The sequence below is a fragment of the Marasmius oreades genome, chromosome 1, assembly GCF_018924745.1.
Source record: "Marasmius oreades isolate 03SP1 chromosome 1, whole genome shotgun sequence".
Classification (NCBI taxonomy): domain Eukaryota; kingdom Fungi; phylum Basidiomycota; class Agaricomycetes; order Agaricales; family Marasmiaceae; genus Marasmius; species Marasmius oreades.
In genome coordinates this window covers 2,013,520-2,029,041 of record NC_057323.1, presented here as the reverse complement: position 1 = coordinate 2,029,041, position 15,522 = coordinate 2,013,520, and the positions used below count along the sequence as shown (strand labels likewise).

The window sequence follows — 15,522 nt, the reverse complement described above, 5'->3', positions numbered from 1 at the left end:
CACCATACTAATAGAGACAATAAAGGTTCGGAGTTGTGGGATACCTTTCATTGAGGAAGAGGACTGCGTCATCGTGTTCTAGTGGCGTTGAATGGGCTGCAGTGGTGGCGTTGAACAGGCTTCAGTGGAGTGGGAGGACAGGGGTTTTCGAGGAACACGTGACCTTCGGTATCCCCTCGGACGACGGTCTTGAACGGTCCTTGGTGATCGGAGGGCTTTTCAGAACGTGGGTCACGTAGGATCCATCGACCGACGAGAAATTGAAGGTGCACGTGGTGGTTCCCGCTGTCATGCCTTTCTCGCGGAATCTTCGTTACTAGAAGCCTAATCGCCCTTCCGCCGCATGCTCACATACTATGCATTAGCTCATGCATTCTTTGAGAATCTGGGCCACATGTACCTGTATCATTAACAGATGGAATGTACCTTTGCAGGATGGCAAAGTTGCACAACTTTCATCAGCTGTCCAATGCCTTTACTGGGATTTCACCGGCCGTGTTAATTTGTTTTCGAGGGAGAAAGGTAGAATTCCATCATTCGAGTGCGTATCCCGTACCTTTCCCGATTTTCCCTCGGAGTGCTTCCACTGGCGATTGCAATCCAGGTCGTGGGTCAGCGGATGGGGGTTGCTATATTATCGGCCGTATCACCGTATTTTCAAGCCAGAATATAATGATTAGACTAGCCTAGGGCAGAGAAATGCAGAGCAACATGAGTGGGAAGTGGTACAAAGCGGACTTTTTATACCATTTTCCAAGATTGTCGGATCCGGAGTTACATCGAGTCGGTGAGAAGATCGACCTAGAGTCCAGTTCCTGAATTACGTTCACATCCCAGCTCAGCTTTTCAGTCCAATACGCTTACTGTGAATTCCTAGAGAGAATCACAGCGACGACTAGGCAACTGTTGTGAAGCTGTTACTAGTGCTTACTGCCGTGTGGCGGGATAGCTTTAGGGGATGCTAATGTCGAAAAGTTGACTAACGCGCAACTGAGTCTGTGTTGAGATGTTGAACAGGTGATTGTCGGTGGTTAGACCCGGCACATATATTTATTGACTCCTTGGTTGAGGGCTGCATGCTCAAGCATATACGGACGTTCGCTGGCTCGCCCTAAAAAGTTAAACCATCTCACTAGAGGAAGAGGTCAAGGGGGTGTCACAGCGTAGTGGTATATTGTCACACATGCACCGCAAAATAATAATAATGGCACGCGGTATGTGACCGTGACGATGTGCTTCCGAAAGACCGCCGTAGTTTCGACCTCTTTGCTGGGGCCGCTGGACCGTTTGGGCTGACCGCTGAATTGTTTCGCTGTCGCATCTTGTCCCTAACCACCATGTCCTCAGCCTCAACATCCTCAACGTCCAATAGACCAAAGAAACGGTATATAGTAACTTCCCTTTCTCAGTTTCTAATCTTTCTCAACCTCTCCCCTTACAATAAGATTCACTCGACAGCAGCTACTCAAGCATCTCGAGGTAAGTCCCGTTCCCTGATGTCACCACGCAAGGTCCTCAACCTTGTCTCCTCGTAGATCCTCAATACTCTTCCTATAAACCCTCCTCCCCATGCACTTCCCCCTTCGCCTCCTTGTTCTCGAGAATCTTCCCCAGCCCTCCCACTCAAGCGCAAGTCTGACCTTGCTTTTGACTCGGATCGTCAGAAACGTCCAAGAACAGGCTCTCTCTCCGATAGACAGCAGTCTGCTTCTCAGCGCCACCAGCAATCTCAGCAACCCTCAGCCCTTACTCGTGTATCGAACCAGCCCCCTGCTTACTCTTCGCGGTCCGAGCCTACCGAAGACGGTGAGGTAGCAGAGGAAGTGCCCCCTCCTTCAGTATCAGTCTCCAAGTCTTCATCGCATCCCTCAGACTCAATATCGAGTGCTGTTCCCATCCGGAGACCCAAGCGTGGTGTTCCTTCCGGCCGATGGTTTGAGCAACTACACGATACCTACCATGCCGCCGGTCGTAAACTCAAATACTCTGGTGATGCCCGTTTCTGGTCCACCTATCCTTCCACACACAAGGAGTATCGTCCTTTAACCGATCCTCCTCCTCCAAATTCATCATATCATAAATATGGCGGTCTTATTGCCCGGCTAGAGCTTCTAGATGCCCTCGTCTGCTTTACCTACTCATTATGGTGTAGGGACTACATACGCCGGGCATGCAATCCCCAGACGTGGTCCACCATTGAAGCCTTTTTGGTGTGGTGCAAGGCAAAATGGCATTCAGAAGAGGGTATCAACGATGCAGAAAAGGCATTCTGTGGCCTGATGTAAGCTTCTTACCCTGATCCCGGTCCCTAATCCCCATCTTACCAATTACCTAGCTGGATGATCGAAGCCTTTATACATACACGGAAGGTCGTATATAGTTCGAGAACGTATCTCGATCCAGAAATTGACAAGGTTGTGGAAGCTGCTCGGAATTCGGTCGTGAATGCCATATCAGAGGCAGAACGTAGCTCTTCTACTGGCTCCAACTCGGCTTTACTAGGCGATAAACCGCAGTCCACTCCTCCTATGCTTCCCTCTCCCGCTAGTATAGGTCCGACCAACAGCGCGAACTCGACTCCTACAAATCGAGAGGGTACCTCAACGTCTTGCAGCACCCGCTCGACGTCCATTTCTCCATCCTCTGTGCCCCCAGCTCTTCCGGTGGGGCCAGCAATACCCATACGTCTTCTACCTTCTGCATACCAGCATGGTGCACCAGTGCCACCACATGTGACATCTGTTGCGAATAAAGTCTCTGTTAGTGTTACTCCCCAGCTCATTGGCGCCATAAAGGACCAGACAGCGGGCATTAACGCTGCCGCCTCGAGCATGAATCATGCACAGCAGTCTCTCACACTTCCCATTTTGGCTCGTTTCTTCCCGAGAACATTTGCGCGCATGGTACATTCTACGCTATCTCCAACAGACGAACACGAGCCGGATATTGAAGACGAAGAGGGTGAGCTCTTTTGGCCCGGCCAATGTATAAACGGCGAAGGCCTCGGTTGGGTGTGTCTCATGGGGCAGGCAATGATTCGGGAATTTGGGAAGGCCTATGGCTATAAAGGGCTTAAAGGCGTCGTTCCAAAACCAGAACAGTCGGAGACCCACCATTCCGGCCATAATTATTCTCAGCGCCCCTTACCACATGGTCCTACTCCGGGATCTAATTCGGCTCAGCGGTGAACGAAGCAAATATGTATGTGCCTCCCATTGTTTAATGCGGGCTTCGGCATATACAGAACCTCCCATATCGGATGTTCCCTTGGGCACTGCCCATCCTACAGACAGATTCCTGTAGTCCGTCGAACGCGTCCTCAAAGCCATCCACGCTTAGGACATCGTCCAGACTCTTATGGACAACGAAGTTCCACTTCTAAACATTTTCCCTACATAAGGGTATCACTACCTTTCCCCCAACAATCATCCCGAAATAAATTTGGAACCTGTAGCGCTAGACACAACAATTCAAAAGAACGCAATAACCCTCTCTTGTATCCCGCTTTCCATTCAACTCAAATACCGACTGTTTACATTTTTCGGCTTTGTCGTTCCTCTTTGCTCTTTCGTCGGATACATTGCACTGGAAATTGGCGTCGCATTTTTATCTCCAGGGTTTTCTGCCTGATAGATTGCTTTCCTTCTGTGCATTTTCTTCCTCAACCCTCGGACCCGATCACGCTTTCAATCCTTTTATTCTTACAGCCATGAGACGTGACCTGTATCGATTCCTCTCAACAAAGTACGCCTGTTTCTACCTCTCTTCATTGTTTTCTGTACAGCTCTTCTTCTTTTTCTCCCTCGCTCGTCTTTATTTTATTTTTTTTCGCATACTCACACCTCACCGCAATTGTCTTATCCCCCTGCATTGACTTGATCACCTTTCTCTCACTCTACTATTCGGTCTGTGTAGGATGTAAAACTGTGGAAGAATTGACACACGAAGAAGAATAAAAATAATAACCCAATGTCGAATGGTGGGTTCGAATCTCTTGTGTTGTCGTTGCTGTTGGATTACGAACATCACGACTAGCTTCCGGTCGCTGATAGCATTAAGTCCCGCTGTTTGATCGTGATTGTAACCTCACAGGTTGGCACTTCTTTGAAGCGCTTTCAAACTTGAAACAACGTCGGGCACACAGCATCCTGCCAACCCGTTGTGGAGCCAGTGTCCCTCCCGATGTTGCGAACCTTCAAAAGCTTCACCGCCATCCAATTCAAAACCATTTTGTGACCGATCTGGTAGGGTCCCCGACGAGGTCGCAAAAAAAGTCACATTCCGGACGCGGAGATAATTAAAAATACCGGGAAGAACGTAAACTATTTTCCATTTGAATTTTTTATTCCAACCCCCCTTTGGCATAAAGTCATTCTGCATTTCAAGCACTACATATTGCTTGAACGCCCCACTGACATCCCCCCCGCAAGGGACAAGTGCGCCACAGTCAGTTCTACAGATGTAAATCCAGGGTCCAAAGTTTGAGGGTCGTTCATTCATTTCGTGGCAACTCCAACCGATTCGCATGGGATAAGTTGAAAAATGGTGACGATGAGGTGCAGGTACCGAGCTAACAATCTTTCCATCCCGCTATTCCTTTAAAGGAATTCGGCGACTTGCCATTAGAGGATCCCGTTCAAGGTTTATTAGATGTGCATAATGTCAATCGGACTATCACACTAGTGTACCCCGAAACGATGGAGAGCTTATTCGGTGTATTTTCATGGCATACCGGCATGAAGCATGAAGCATGAAATAGAAATACTTGGATAGGAGAAGAAAGAATACCAATGCCGAAGGAAGTATTCCCCAAATCGTCCGGTGCCTTCGACAAACAACAACATTGAAAATGTAGGTAGAATATTTTACCGGTTGGATTTGGCAACACGTTCGAGTTCGTCCTTTTTCTGTAAGACAGAGGTACTACATTAGATGGAGAATAAATGATGAATGATTTTGCGTACCTTGATGGCGTACGAGTTAGAAGAACCCTTTGCGGCATTGATGAGCTCATCTGCGAGACACTCAGCGATCGACTTGACGTTCCGGAATGCAGACTCCCTTGTCTAGTTGGATGCATTCGAATTGAGATACTATCAGGGGTATTAAAAGACGAAAAGTGCTTACGCCGACGGTGAGCAGAGCAATCGACTGGTTCACCCGTCTCAAAGGGGAAACATCGACGGCCTGACGACGGACAGTTCCCTGAGAACCGATACGCGTCGAATCTTCACGAGGACCAGTGTTGACGATAGCATCTACCAAAACCTGCCATGGTAGACAAAGTTCATGTTAGAATCACCAAGGCCGTAACAATTCATGCAGACTGAATTTCCGCTACTGACTTGTATGGGGTTCTGGTCGGAAAGGAGGTGTATAATTTCGAAAGCGTGGGCGACAATGCGGACTGCGAGAAGCTTCTTGCCGTTGTTACGACCATTCATCATCAAGCTAAGAATCAACCCAGATCAACCTTCGCACTTTATGAGATGTAACCCACAATACTCACCTGTCGACCAATCGCTCAACGATAGGCATCTGGGCCTTCTTGAATTGCTTTTTGGCGTAACGACCAGCGGTATGAGGGAGGTAAACCGCGTGACGGACTTGGATATAGTCCGTGAGGGAGATGTCCTTGACTTCAACACTACCATTCAAGAGGCACAGCGAGAGATCGAGAAATCGAATGTCAGCCATATCCATAATCCCAAATACATCCGCCAACATACTCTTGAGTATCCCACTTTCCAAAAAGCTTGACTTCCCCGCCGAGTTTCGAAATTTCCTTGGGCAGTGTTGTTGCGGCCATGTTGAGTCTTGAGGGAATGGGCGGGCGGCCTTTTTTTTTTCTGCTCGTAAATTGACGGTGAGTTCGTCGAACTTAGTGTCTCGCCCTCACCTTCCAGGGTCTTGTGTTTGTAATTGTTATGTCCTACCAAAAAATAGAGTTTGCAGTTTCGGTATTTCCCGGAAAACTAGGCAGTATATCAAAATAAGGTTGTTCTCAGTCTGTTGAGCCGAAATTCCCACCAGATCCACCGTGGGAAATAGGTTGTTTTCGGCTTCGATAATGTGTTAGGATAATACAGTATACTCCTTGTATCCAACGCATTGAAATAAGATATTCAATCATAAGTGCAGAGGAGTGTGGCGTTGACGGTCTCAGCAGTCGAAATTTTTTTTGAAACTCCCGCGTATCGAGCCGCCTTTACGGAGAAACTCCGCGAGTCATCAACTTAGTTCAACAATTCGTCCATATGCTGCACCAATCGATCGCGTTGCTCACCTCACTTTTTAATAGGTGAACCAATATAACTATGTATAACACGGGGGAAATTATTATATTTTAAACAACTTCTGAACCCGATTGGAAACTCTCAAAACAACAGTGATTCCTGACACCGAGAGTCCAACATAGGCCTGTTACTTGTGATCCCGTCAAAGTTCCGAGCTAGAACATCAATAGGTAAAGTGGAGAAGTAAATTTTGAACACCTTACAGGCCTTCGTTTTGAAACGTCAGTATCTGGTCCAGATCTTGAATATACATTCATGACGGGATAAACCGTGCGGATAGGAGCGGGAATGTAAAAGCACACAATGATGATTTGTGTTCAGGCTGTGTTAGAGCGAGCATGGAGTACAGACAGCGAGTAGAGACTACAACCACAAGGACAAAGAATGCGTTAGACCTAAGATTCCGAGATGAGGAGAGATGTCTTTGGTGAGGGCCGGTTCCAGAATAAGCCGATGCAATAAGTACGAATAAACATAAGGAGAAACCGAGGGAAAGCCGGATGAATGAGCAGTTGAGTGGTATTGGATGAAAAACGGGCAAGACGGAGTGTAAAGATCCATAGGGCGCTAGGGCTGATATCTATGTCCATGATGATAATCCATTCCCCGTGTAGCATCCTGTTTCCGCCTCAGGTCGGCTATACGACGTTCAAGCCTGCGGCGGAGGTTGCGCTCTGAATTGAATTCATCCTCTAGTTTTCGTTTGGAGCAACGGACGTCAGCAAGTAGGTTCCCTTGGTGATCAAGGCGATCCCGTAGAGACTGAATCTCGCGTTGCAAGATCTTGTCATGGCCCTGGGAAGAAGGTGGCGGTGGTAAAGGGCGGTCCATCTTGTGAGCAATAGTATCAGCAGGAGATCTACGTGGTGGGTAGGATGCCATTCCAGGCGTAGACAGGATATTGGCTTCGCTGGGGTTGCCATCAAAAGCAAACGTGCCATAAACTTTTTGAAGCCAGGTTTGAGCATTTTTGTAGTGCTCAGCAGATTCCGTGGAATCATTTCGTGCTTGTTTCCCAAGGTCGGCCTCGCAGCTCGACAGAAGTAAATAGGCAGGTTTCAACTCCTGTTCAGGTACGTCATGTTGGGCCATCACTGGTTAACAGGAGAATAAGCGGATGATACATGAGGACGAGCGGTACGCTTGAATAGTCTTACCTTCAAGTAAGCTATTAATCACGAAGATGGCGGCACGAGGATTAGAGTTGCGCCGATAGTAGGCCGCTACAAGTATCCAGTTACCTCGCTCACTTGATGTGGCCTTCAACAATTCAGTGATCTCGTGCGGATCTGTTTTCATAGAACCAAGGTTATATGAGAATACCACGCCCGAAAGCGACATGGTGACAGAGTCGGTGAGAGTCGGCATAGACGGGAATGCAGAGTGAATAGAAAGGGAGATGGTTGGAGTGCTGGAATCGATAGGGACATCATGAATTATCTTCGGTTTGAGAGGAAGATTGGTTGTGACAGATAAGAGTGGTAAATTGGTATGGGTACGATAACGAGGTTTAGAAGTTGCAGGCGAGCCATGAAAGTTCTGAAGGTCTGTGCTGGTCATTAGTGGAATTCGATGGAGTCGGCGGTACAGCACTTGGCGCAGTGAGGCGTGACAAATTTCCATGATGTCTGCGCGCGGCCTTGTTGGCCGATCCAAATGCTGTGTCGACTGCGCTCAGGCTATATGTATAGGAGACATTGTCAGCTTCCACAATTCTCTCTTTCTTCTCAACCACAACCCTATTCTTTCAAACATTCTATTAATCGACTTTTTATCTTTATCAAATGACTCGAGTTCTCGCCGCTATTACTCTCGTTGCCGGGTTTGCAACTGTTTCTGCCCAAAAGTTTGTTTCCCCACAAGACTGCTTGACAATCGACTTACTTACACTCTTCTCATAGCCTGACCCCTGGGTGCCAAAATGCATTGAAGAATATTGCAGCTAACCAAGATGCTGCCGCCTGTCTCACTCCTGCAGCCCTGGTCGGTATTGCAGCCACTAATTCGAGCACCTCCCTTGTGGGGCCGATAGGCAACTGGCTTGACTCGTAAGTTCTCCCTGTTACTATTTGTTAATATCTTTTCTAAAGCCTACTTTAGCCTTTGTGGAGTCTCAGTAAGCGCGCTTTTTTCAACTCAAAAGATTGCATCTGAATGTCCTTTTAGCCATGCAGCAACTCTACTCTCGACTTCGTAGTCAGCACTCTAACCAGTGGCTGCTCCGCAGAGTTATCTCTCGTAGGCTACACATCCGACCAGCAATCTAATATCGAGGCCGTGGTTCGACAGTACTACCCTACTGTGAGCATCGTCATTCACGTCCACACCTCATATTTTTTCATTATTTAATGCCAGGTTCGCAAAGTTGTTTGTTTGAAAGAGTAAGTGGTTGTCGATTACGAGGTCAGACCGCCAACCTTATCTCTGTTAATAGTGGCAACGATAATTGCATCACCAAGACATTGAAGGCGGTTGAAAGTGTCGTTGGACCCCTGTCAATCGATAACCTTGCTAAGATTATCACGGGCAGCAGTAATTTGAACAGCTCGGCTATACCGAAAGAGGTTTATTGCTCAGATTGCACCAAAGCCCAATACAACATCATCAATAAGGAAATCCCTAACGCTTTCGACGGATCCAAGAGCGATATCACCCAACAATGTGGTTCTTCCTTCGTTGGTGAATACTTCTCGTTTCTTACTCTTGTGGGTGGAACAATTGATCCGAATTTGATTAGATGGTCAAGACCCCTCGGGAATCACTCAAAGTGCTGTTGCCTCACCGAGTAAAGGAAACGCGGCTCATATGCTCTCTGCATTCCCCGATACTTCCGCTACCTACGCCTTCCTTGCTGTTGCCGGTCTTTTCGCAATGGCTGCTTAGACAATCGTTCTGTGGTTTTCGGTATCGGAGGAGGAGTATGTATAAGACATGCATTGGACACTTTGCCTTTCTTAAGTTAAGTCTGACTGTATTTAACGACCACTTTTGTTGAAATTCGGTACCGGTAAATGGTACTCGTTCGACTTTCTGTGTGTAGTATGAGGCGCCCTTGATTGTGTCAGCACTCGCAATTTGCTCGAAGTCTTCCCGAGTTGTAATTAGCCAATGTCTGATGCAGGGCACTGACACAAGCTGTTTTGAATCTTTCTTTCTGGACACCATCATCAACATCAATGATCTTCTGCGCGATTCCCGTGCTTCGCACTCGTTTTAGGCTATATATGTGCATCTACCGCAACACATAAAAGAGCACCCGTAACACAATTCTACCTGTTCTGCTTCTTTCTTTTTCCACCTCTTTCTTCAATATTTCTTTTAACAGTATGCTCGGCCATACCAGAACACTTCTTTTTTCCACCATCGTGCTTGGAGCTGGTCTCGTTCCCGTTCATTCGTGCGTAGATCTGCCAATATCACCCACGCGCCAAGTAACGTATTCACAACCTCATCTAGTCTCTCACTATCGTCTTCCTGTTCTGCTTCACTCCAGAGCCTGGTACAGTCTGAAGCCGCTGCCTGCCTTAATGGGCCTGCCCTCGTCACGGCTATACTTGGAAGTCAAGGAAACAATGCCGTTTCTGTACCTGCTATCGTCGATTCCTGGCTATCGAAGCTATGTTCTTCGGGATCCTGTACTGATGAGAACATTGGTGCAGCAGCAATCAACCTTACGAGTGGATGCAGTCAAGACCTCGCTGCGTTAGGTTTGAATATCCTGGGGGTCCAAGAGCAGATCGTAGATATCGCAAAGAAGGCCTACCCTACTGTTCGTCAAATCGCGTGCCTCAAAGAGTGAGTCGAGTCGTTGCAATTCATTTGTGTTTTGATGAACGGCAATATATAGTGACAACACCGGCCAGCGCTGCGCGGTAGAGACATTATCAAACGTCGACAATGCCATCGGGGGGCTGAATCTGGATGGCCTTAGTTACCTTAATTTGTCCTTGGACGCGTTGAAATTGGTGTCCACTGGTGCCAAAGACTTGGCTTGTACAGATTGCATGAAGGCGTCCTTCAATTTGGCGCGCAACGACTTCCCGTCTATTGTTGACCAAGGGGACCAGACGTTGAAAGAGGTTTGCGGTGCCTCGTTCGTTGGTATGTTAAGTTTGTTATTTTTATGGCTCACTCATCATATTGTATACCAGATGGAAACACGCCTGACGGAATATCTCAGACGGCTACAAGTGGTGTTTTCGTCGCGCAGGCAACCAAAAATGCGGCATTGGGGTTACACCCTGTCAAGCCTCTCGGAAACGCAGGAATGGTGCTTGCCGTCGTAATTTCCGCCTTTGTTTTCATGGCGTGATGTGGCGATGGGAAATTTTGAGGAGACATTTCCGACACTTCTTGTACATAACACCGATATGAAGGATAATACGCGCTCAACACTGTACAGTACATAAATAGCTATTTTTACTAGGGTGCCACAACTTGTGGCTGTGGCTGTGGCACGTGAATCATGAATGCTTTTAACACCGTGAGGTCAGAGCGAGGTCAGAAACAAGCGTAGCTCGGTCGATCCCACCTCATATATATACCCCCTTATTCTATCGCCACACGTACCCCTTTACGAATTTGCCATGACTTCTCCAGCAACAACGTCTTCCCAGCTCGGTATCCCAAAATCAGAAGCCAGTCTCGCAGAATGGACCTCGAAGATCAGGGCTTTACAACAACAAGTGGATGCAGATGAAGAAGCTGAACATAGGAAACTGGAAGAAGAGATAGCCGCCTCCAGGATTGCACGGATGCGGAGGAGTCGCGGTGCAGGGTATGGTGGTGGAAGTCGTACCAACAGTATAGAGTTTGGTGTGTCACAACTGGTCCGGCTGCCTTGTTTCAACTGAATCATTTATTATGACTTTTAGGTGACGGAGATCGCCTTCCCAAGCTAGGGGAAGATGATGGATCGACTACCGACATGAAAACGATAGCTGACAGACAGAGGGGACAGGAGGATGCCATGCGGAAACTTACAGGAAACGCTAGTCCTCCGTCGAGTGTTTCTATGTCTCTCGCTGCGTTCATGGGTGGCAAAGCAACGGGACCTCGACTGAACAAGCATGCGCCGCAGCAGGATGCTCATGACCCAAGGCAGTTTGAGCAGCGGACTCGTATAACTTCTCCTCACCCTGTATTTGGAAGAGGAGGCGTTGCGATGCCTGGGATGGTAAAGCAGCCATCATCGCCAAAAAACAGTAATTCCGATCGAGATGAAACCCTTGCAGGACGTGTAACTAGTTGGAAGAAAGATGCGGGCTCAAGTTCACCGAATTCTGTACCAGTAAGGGAACGGATTACAAGCTCTCCTTTCATCGGGTCTTCTGGGCCCTCGTCAGTGGTGTCACGATATACGGATGTTATATCGCAGCGACCACCATCACCCCCGAAGTCTGGTTCTCGAGATCGTGAAAGGACGATGAGCAGTCCTAATAAGTCATTCCCTGAACGAATATCGTTTCCATCTACATCCGCAGATGGTAGAAAGACACCGCTATGTGAAGAAGCCACTGGTGGGCGGACCTCGCCTCAGAAGACAGGGAATAGGGAGCGTAGAGTCAGCACACCTGGACGGACTTCACCCTCAAAGGTTGCTTTCGTGTTACCCCCAGACTCCTCGGATGCAAAGACTGCAGAATCGCCAAAGAAGAAACGAGCGTCTTTTGGAAGCCCGACGCGTCCGAAGACGCCAAGGCAGGAAGAGGTTATACCAAAATCACCTCCCAACAAACCTGCCGTCGAGACACCGTGTCTCGCCAGGACTATTCAGCCTCAGCTTCGCAGCCCGCCCCATGCACCACAAATATCGGTATCGCAAAACCCTTCTCCTGCGTTTTTGAAACCTCCTGTAACGAAGGAAACTACTCCGAGTCTTAGTCGTCTGCAGGGTCGAGGTTTCGTTCAAAACATGGTGAAGGCCAGCCAACAGCTTGAAACAACCACTTCTTCTACACAGACGACGCCAGAGAAAACTCTGTCGGCTGGGAGAAAACCTTCCGTTCTTGATAGGTGGCAACCTCAAGTATTAACGACCCCTCCTACTACCTCCTCAATCCCCCAAATCTCCTCCAAACCTATTTCGATGCGAAAGTCTTGGACCGCTGATCCTGTGGTCAGTACTTCACCTGAGCCCCGTGTGCAAAAGCCATTGCGGTCCGCCACCTCTTTCCCTTCATCGAAATCAGACTCCAATGAGAACCAGTTTAAACCATCAGAGCAAACGCTCAACACGGTGCCATCTCAAGACTTGACGTTGACGGGAGTGGGATCTGCAACGACACTCGTGTTTTTCGAGCCCGTCGCCACAGAGGTGGACGTTACCGAGTTTGCTGATGTCGATGAACTCGGAACAAAGCCCAAAAAATCTGCCTACTTCAGTGAGAAGCTTCCCATGCATACGGGAAAGGCTCTGAATCATGTGCGTCAATTTCGGTAAACTGCTATCGGACTATGCTTAAATGGATCGTTTTGATCTTGTTTTTTACCTTTCCTTTACCTCTTATAATATTTATTCCTTTGTGCTGTGATATTTTCTATTTTTTTCCCCTTTACCACTGGCTTAGCCGACCAAGGAGCGCGCTAAAAAACCGAAGAAGCCATCAATTGCCACCGTCAAAGCTGGAGAACAAGCAAACGATTCTCTAATCCAATTCACGGCACGTTCACTCTCAATACATGAAGCAGAGCACGTGCAGGACAATGGGAGTGCTCCAGTGAAGACGAAATTGCCATCTTCACCTCCAAGCAAAGTGTCTCCTCCCTCCAGCAACGGTGTTCGTACTGGGCGCGTCACGGACAGATGGTCCAATCAGCCCATTATTGACATTAAGCCGGTGCAGTTGAGGGACAATTACCAACCGGAGGCACCGAAACCGTCCAGAATGGCCGGTCGCAAACCTCTTCCTGGTCTTGCTGTTACACCCTCTTACCCCTCTACGTTCAATGCTGGAAACCGTGCTGTTGACAAAACTCCAGAAGCATCAAGTCCAAATGTTCAGTCGCCGAGGACACAGGTCGAAAGCCACCGCTCTGTTACGCCTGTCCGCCACACTCGTATTCCTAGCACCGGAAACCGGGCCACTGTTATGGATATCGCCCAGGTGTTTGATGAAGAAACCGAACGGCCGCCGACTGCGAGCCCTACCGAGGCGGAACCTGCTGTAGAAATAGACGCAACCTTCAATGGCGTCCCTCCGGAAAGTGAAGACGTAACTCATCACCTTCCGACGTTGACAGCTTCGAACTTGGAAAGAAGAAGGTCGACCTTTGAGAAGTATGCTGTTCCTCCTTTACCCCCACTCAAAGAGGAAGCTACCCCTCTGTCAACTCCTTCCGGTACCTTGACACGAGCGGATTCTGAAGGCCGTAAATATCTGCAAGGAGTTTTTGATGGTCAAGTCGCGCAGGACGTCAAGGTTATACCAAGTGAAGATGATTTCAAAATCTCGAAGCCCGACATTCCTGACGCCTCCCGGATTGTTCACCTTTGTTGGTATTTCCCGCACAGTATCTCGGTCCTTGCTAATTGTTTTACAGCTCACGTCGATCACCCTCTACCTTCTGTGGATTATAGCACACTCATGAAGAGCAGAAGAACTTTTCATCGTAAATTCTCGGACGTCGTGTCGATTTCGGTGGAAGTCATGAGCATTACGGGCGACAGCTCTACTACTCTGTCCCAAGATGCTGACATATTCTACGACACGGAAGTCTTGGCGATAGTCCACCGGTCCAAATCTATGTCTGCTGGCCTTGTCTCCACTGTAGTGTGGGGTTGGTTTGGAAAAAACAGCCAGAAAGGTGAACGTGAACGCTATAAGTTGGAGGAGCTGGCAAAGCGATATGGCACTGCTATGGTAGTAATCTCTTGAATAGCTTCATTTCTCTGTCACTAAAGCCACACGGCATGACTGCAGATTCCTGTCCATCAATACCACGAACCGTTGGACTTGATTCAAGTTCTCGGTGACAAGCTAGCTACGCGACAGGTTCGTCAAGCTTTCTGAATGTAGAAGAGTTGGTTATTTCTCATTTCTGCCTTTATAAGGGATCTCGCCCTCACTGGTCTGCTGAAAATACTGCGATGCACATAGTCCGATCCAGAAGAGGCCAAATCCTCATTGACGAGATCGATCTTGTGAGCTCTGATTCCCCATCATGCTTTGAGACATTTCTGAGAGTAGGCGACGTTCATAGAATATTAAGAACCTTTGTTCTGGGTTCAGCTGCTGTCTTTCCATCCTCGACACTGTGTACGTCTGGCACGGTCACGGATCCACTGAAATGGAACGAGAAGCAGCCCTTGCATATGCCAGGAACATGAAAGACAACGTTGTTGAACTTTCACAAGGATCGAACGACGAGGATGAAATGTTTTGGATTGTCCTGGGAGAAGGATCATTTGCTTCAGCTAACTATTGGCAGTGGAAGTGCGACTCTTCCGATGTAGAACCCCATATCTGGCGAGTGGATACTAACAACGTAAAGTCACCGGTATGTGTGACTATATTTTGGTGGACACTATGGAAATTGGATTTACATATACTCCTAAGGTCACTGCGGTTGAAACCTTGCAAACCGAGTATGCTCGGAATTTCGTTCATATTCTGGATTGCGTGTGGGAGTACTTCGTCATGGTTGGACGGTCGGCTCGTGGGAAGAGAGCAGATATACGGTTGGGTTTGGCTGTTGCAACGGTCAGGAGATGGAGCGCATGAGTTCTGTTTTCGATCTGATCCTTTCTCAACAGGAAATGAGTGCGCGTGTCAGAAACCAGCGCCCATATACACCGACCATTCATACCCTTGTTTTCCCAACTCAAATACCTTTGGACCTTAAAGCTCACTTCCGCGAACTTGACGAGTCTCTATTTGTGAGTTTCCCGTACAAATGTTCTTCACATTTATATCGAACAGCTCCTCAGAATGATAACGATGTACCTGATCATATGAACATACTTTCGAGAGAGGAGGCGCTCGACCATGTCGGTATTTTTCTCAAGGTGAATGTTTGGGATTTAGTTCTGACAGATTCCGTTCAAAGCTTCGTCGTAAGTCATGGGAACAATTCGCTTTAAGAGATCCATCAATGCTACCATTGGGAATGAACGCCCCTCCGTTTATTAGCACGTAACATCGTTCTTGGTCCATACATGATTATTTTTATTCTGACCGATAGTCTGGATTGAATCCCATTACTTCGTTAAGTGAGTTACTTTTTA

At 47.9% G+C, this 15,522-nt stretch overlaps 6 protein-coding genes across 6 annotated transcripts; 4 read left to right on the top strand and 2 right to left on the bottom strand.

The window, feature by feature from the left end:
- The first annotated feature begins 1,223 nt into the window (after positions 1-1,223).
- Positions 1,224-3,991, top strand: E1B28_000610 (uncharacterized protein). The gene is made up of 4 exons (XM_043146465.1): positions 1,224-1,384; positions 1,446-1,479; positions 1,536-2,281; positions 2,336-3,991. Exons 1-4 carry the CDS (start codon positions 1,338-1,340, stop codon positions 3,186-3,188), a joined length of 1,680 nt encoding a protein of 559 aa, XP_043015167.1. The 5' UTR covers positions 1,224-1,337; the 3' UTR covers positions 3,189-3,991.
- Positions 3,992-4,616: 625 nt separating this feature from the next.
- On the bottom strand, positions 4,617-5,877 carry RPS5 (ribosomal protein S5). The gene is made up of 6 exons (XM_043146464.1): positions 5,730-5,877; positions 5,510-5,647; positions 5,346-5,451; positions 5,128-5,268; positions 4,965-5,066; positions 4,617-4,907 (listed from the first exon to the last, which is right to left on the bottom strand). The coding sequence occupies exons 1-6, from the start codon at positions 5,807-5,809 to the stop codon at positions 4,866-4,868; spliced, it is 609 nt and encodes a 202-aa protein (XP_043015166.1). The 5' UTR covers positions 5,810-5,877; the 3' UTR covers positions 4,617-4,865.
- Positions 5,878-6,331: 454 nt separating this feature from the next.
- E1B28_000608 (uncharacterized protein) lies at positions 6,332-7,898 on the bottom strand. The gene is made up of 2 exons (XM_043146463.1): positions 7,454-7,898; positions 6,332-7,390 (listed from the first exon to the last, which is right to left on the bottom strand). The coding sequence occupies exons 1-2, from the start codon at positions 7,854-7,856 to the stop codon at positions 6,864-6,866; spliced, it is 930 nt and encodes a 309-aa protein (XP_043015165.1). The 5' UTR covers positions 7,857-7,898; the 3' UTR covers positions 6,332-6,863.
- A 182-nt stretch (positions 7,899-8,080) lies between these two features.
- On the top strand, positions 8,081-9,179 carry E1B28_000607 (uncharacterized protein; the record flags this gene model as incomplete). The annotated part of the gene is made up of 7 exons (XM_043146462.1): positions 8,081-8,142; positions 8,198-8,344; positions 8,397-8,412; positions 8,463-8,597; positions 8,652-8,677; positions 8,731-8,975; positions 9,034-9,179. The coding sequence occupies 7 exons, from the start codon at positions 8,081-8,083 to the stop codon at positions 9,177-9,179; spliced, it is 777 nt and encodes a 258-aa protein (XP_043015164.1).
- A 443-nt stretch (positions 9,180-9,622) lies between these two features.
- Positions 9,623-10,608, top strand: E1B28_000606 (uncharacterized protein; the record flags this gene model as incomplete). Its single annotated transcript, XM_043146461.1, has 4 exons — positions 9,623-9,693; positions 9,753-10,091; positions 10,144-10,397; positions 10,448-10,608. 4 exons carry the CDS (start codon positions 9,623-9,625, stop codon positions 10,606-10,608), a joined length of 825 nt encoding a protein of 274 aa, XP_043015163.1.
- Positions 10,609-10,882: 274 nt separating this feature from the next.
- E1B28_000605 (uncharacterized protein) lies at positions 10,883-15,434 on the top strand (the record flags this gene model as incomplete). The annotated part of the gene is made up of 11 exons (XM_043146460.1): positions 10,883-11,111; positions 11,171-12,720; positions 12,866-13,790; positions 13,839-14,158; positions 14,219-14,290; positions 14,350-14,439; positions 14,499-14,795; positions 14,855-14,998; positions 15,052-15,174; positions 15,226-15,285; positions 15,345-15,434. 11 exons carry the CDS (start codon positions 10,883-10,885, stop codon positions 15,432-15,434), a joined length of 3,900 nt encoding a protein of 1,299 aa, XP_043015162.1.
- Positions 15,435-15,522: the final 88 nt, after the last annotated feature.

Bases quoted from the DNA above. Each gene is read 5' to 3' on its own strand.
- E1B28_000608 (XM_043146463.1), bottom strand. From the start codon at position 7,856: ATGACCAGCACAGACCTTCAGAACTTTCATGGCTCGCCTGCAACTTCT. The intron at 7,391-7,453 runs GTAAGACTATTC...CCTGTTAACCAG, and splicing joins GATTAATAGCTTACTTGAAG to TGATGGCCCAACATGACGTA.
- RPS5 (XM_043146464.1), bottom strand. From the start codon at position 5,809: ATGGCCGCAACAACACTGCCCAAGGAAATTTCGAAACTCGGCGGGGAA. The intron at 5,452-5,509 runs GTGAGTATTGTG...GTTGATTCTTAG, and splicing joins GTTGAGCGATTGGTCGACAG to CTTGATGATGAATGGTCGTA. The intron at 5,067-5,127 runs GTAAGCACTTTT...GCATCCAACTAG, and splicing joins TTGCTCTGCTCACCGTCGGC to ACAAGGGAGTCTGCATTCCG.
- E1B28_000610 (XM_043146465.1), top strand. From the start codon at position 1,338: ATGTCCTCAGCCTCAACATCCTCAACGTCCAATAGACCAAAGAAACG. The intron at 1,480-1,535 runs GTAAGTCCCGTT...GTCTCCTCGTAG, and splicing joins AGCTACTCAAGCATCTCGAG to ATCCTCAATACTCTTCCTAT. The intron at 2,282-2,335 runs GTAAGCTTCTTA...CCAATTACCTAG, and splicing joins AAGGCATTCTGTGGCCTGAT to CTGGATGATCGAAGCCTTTA.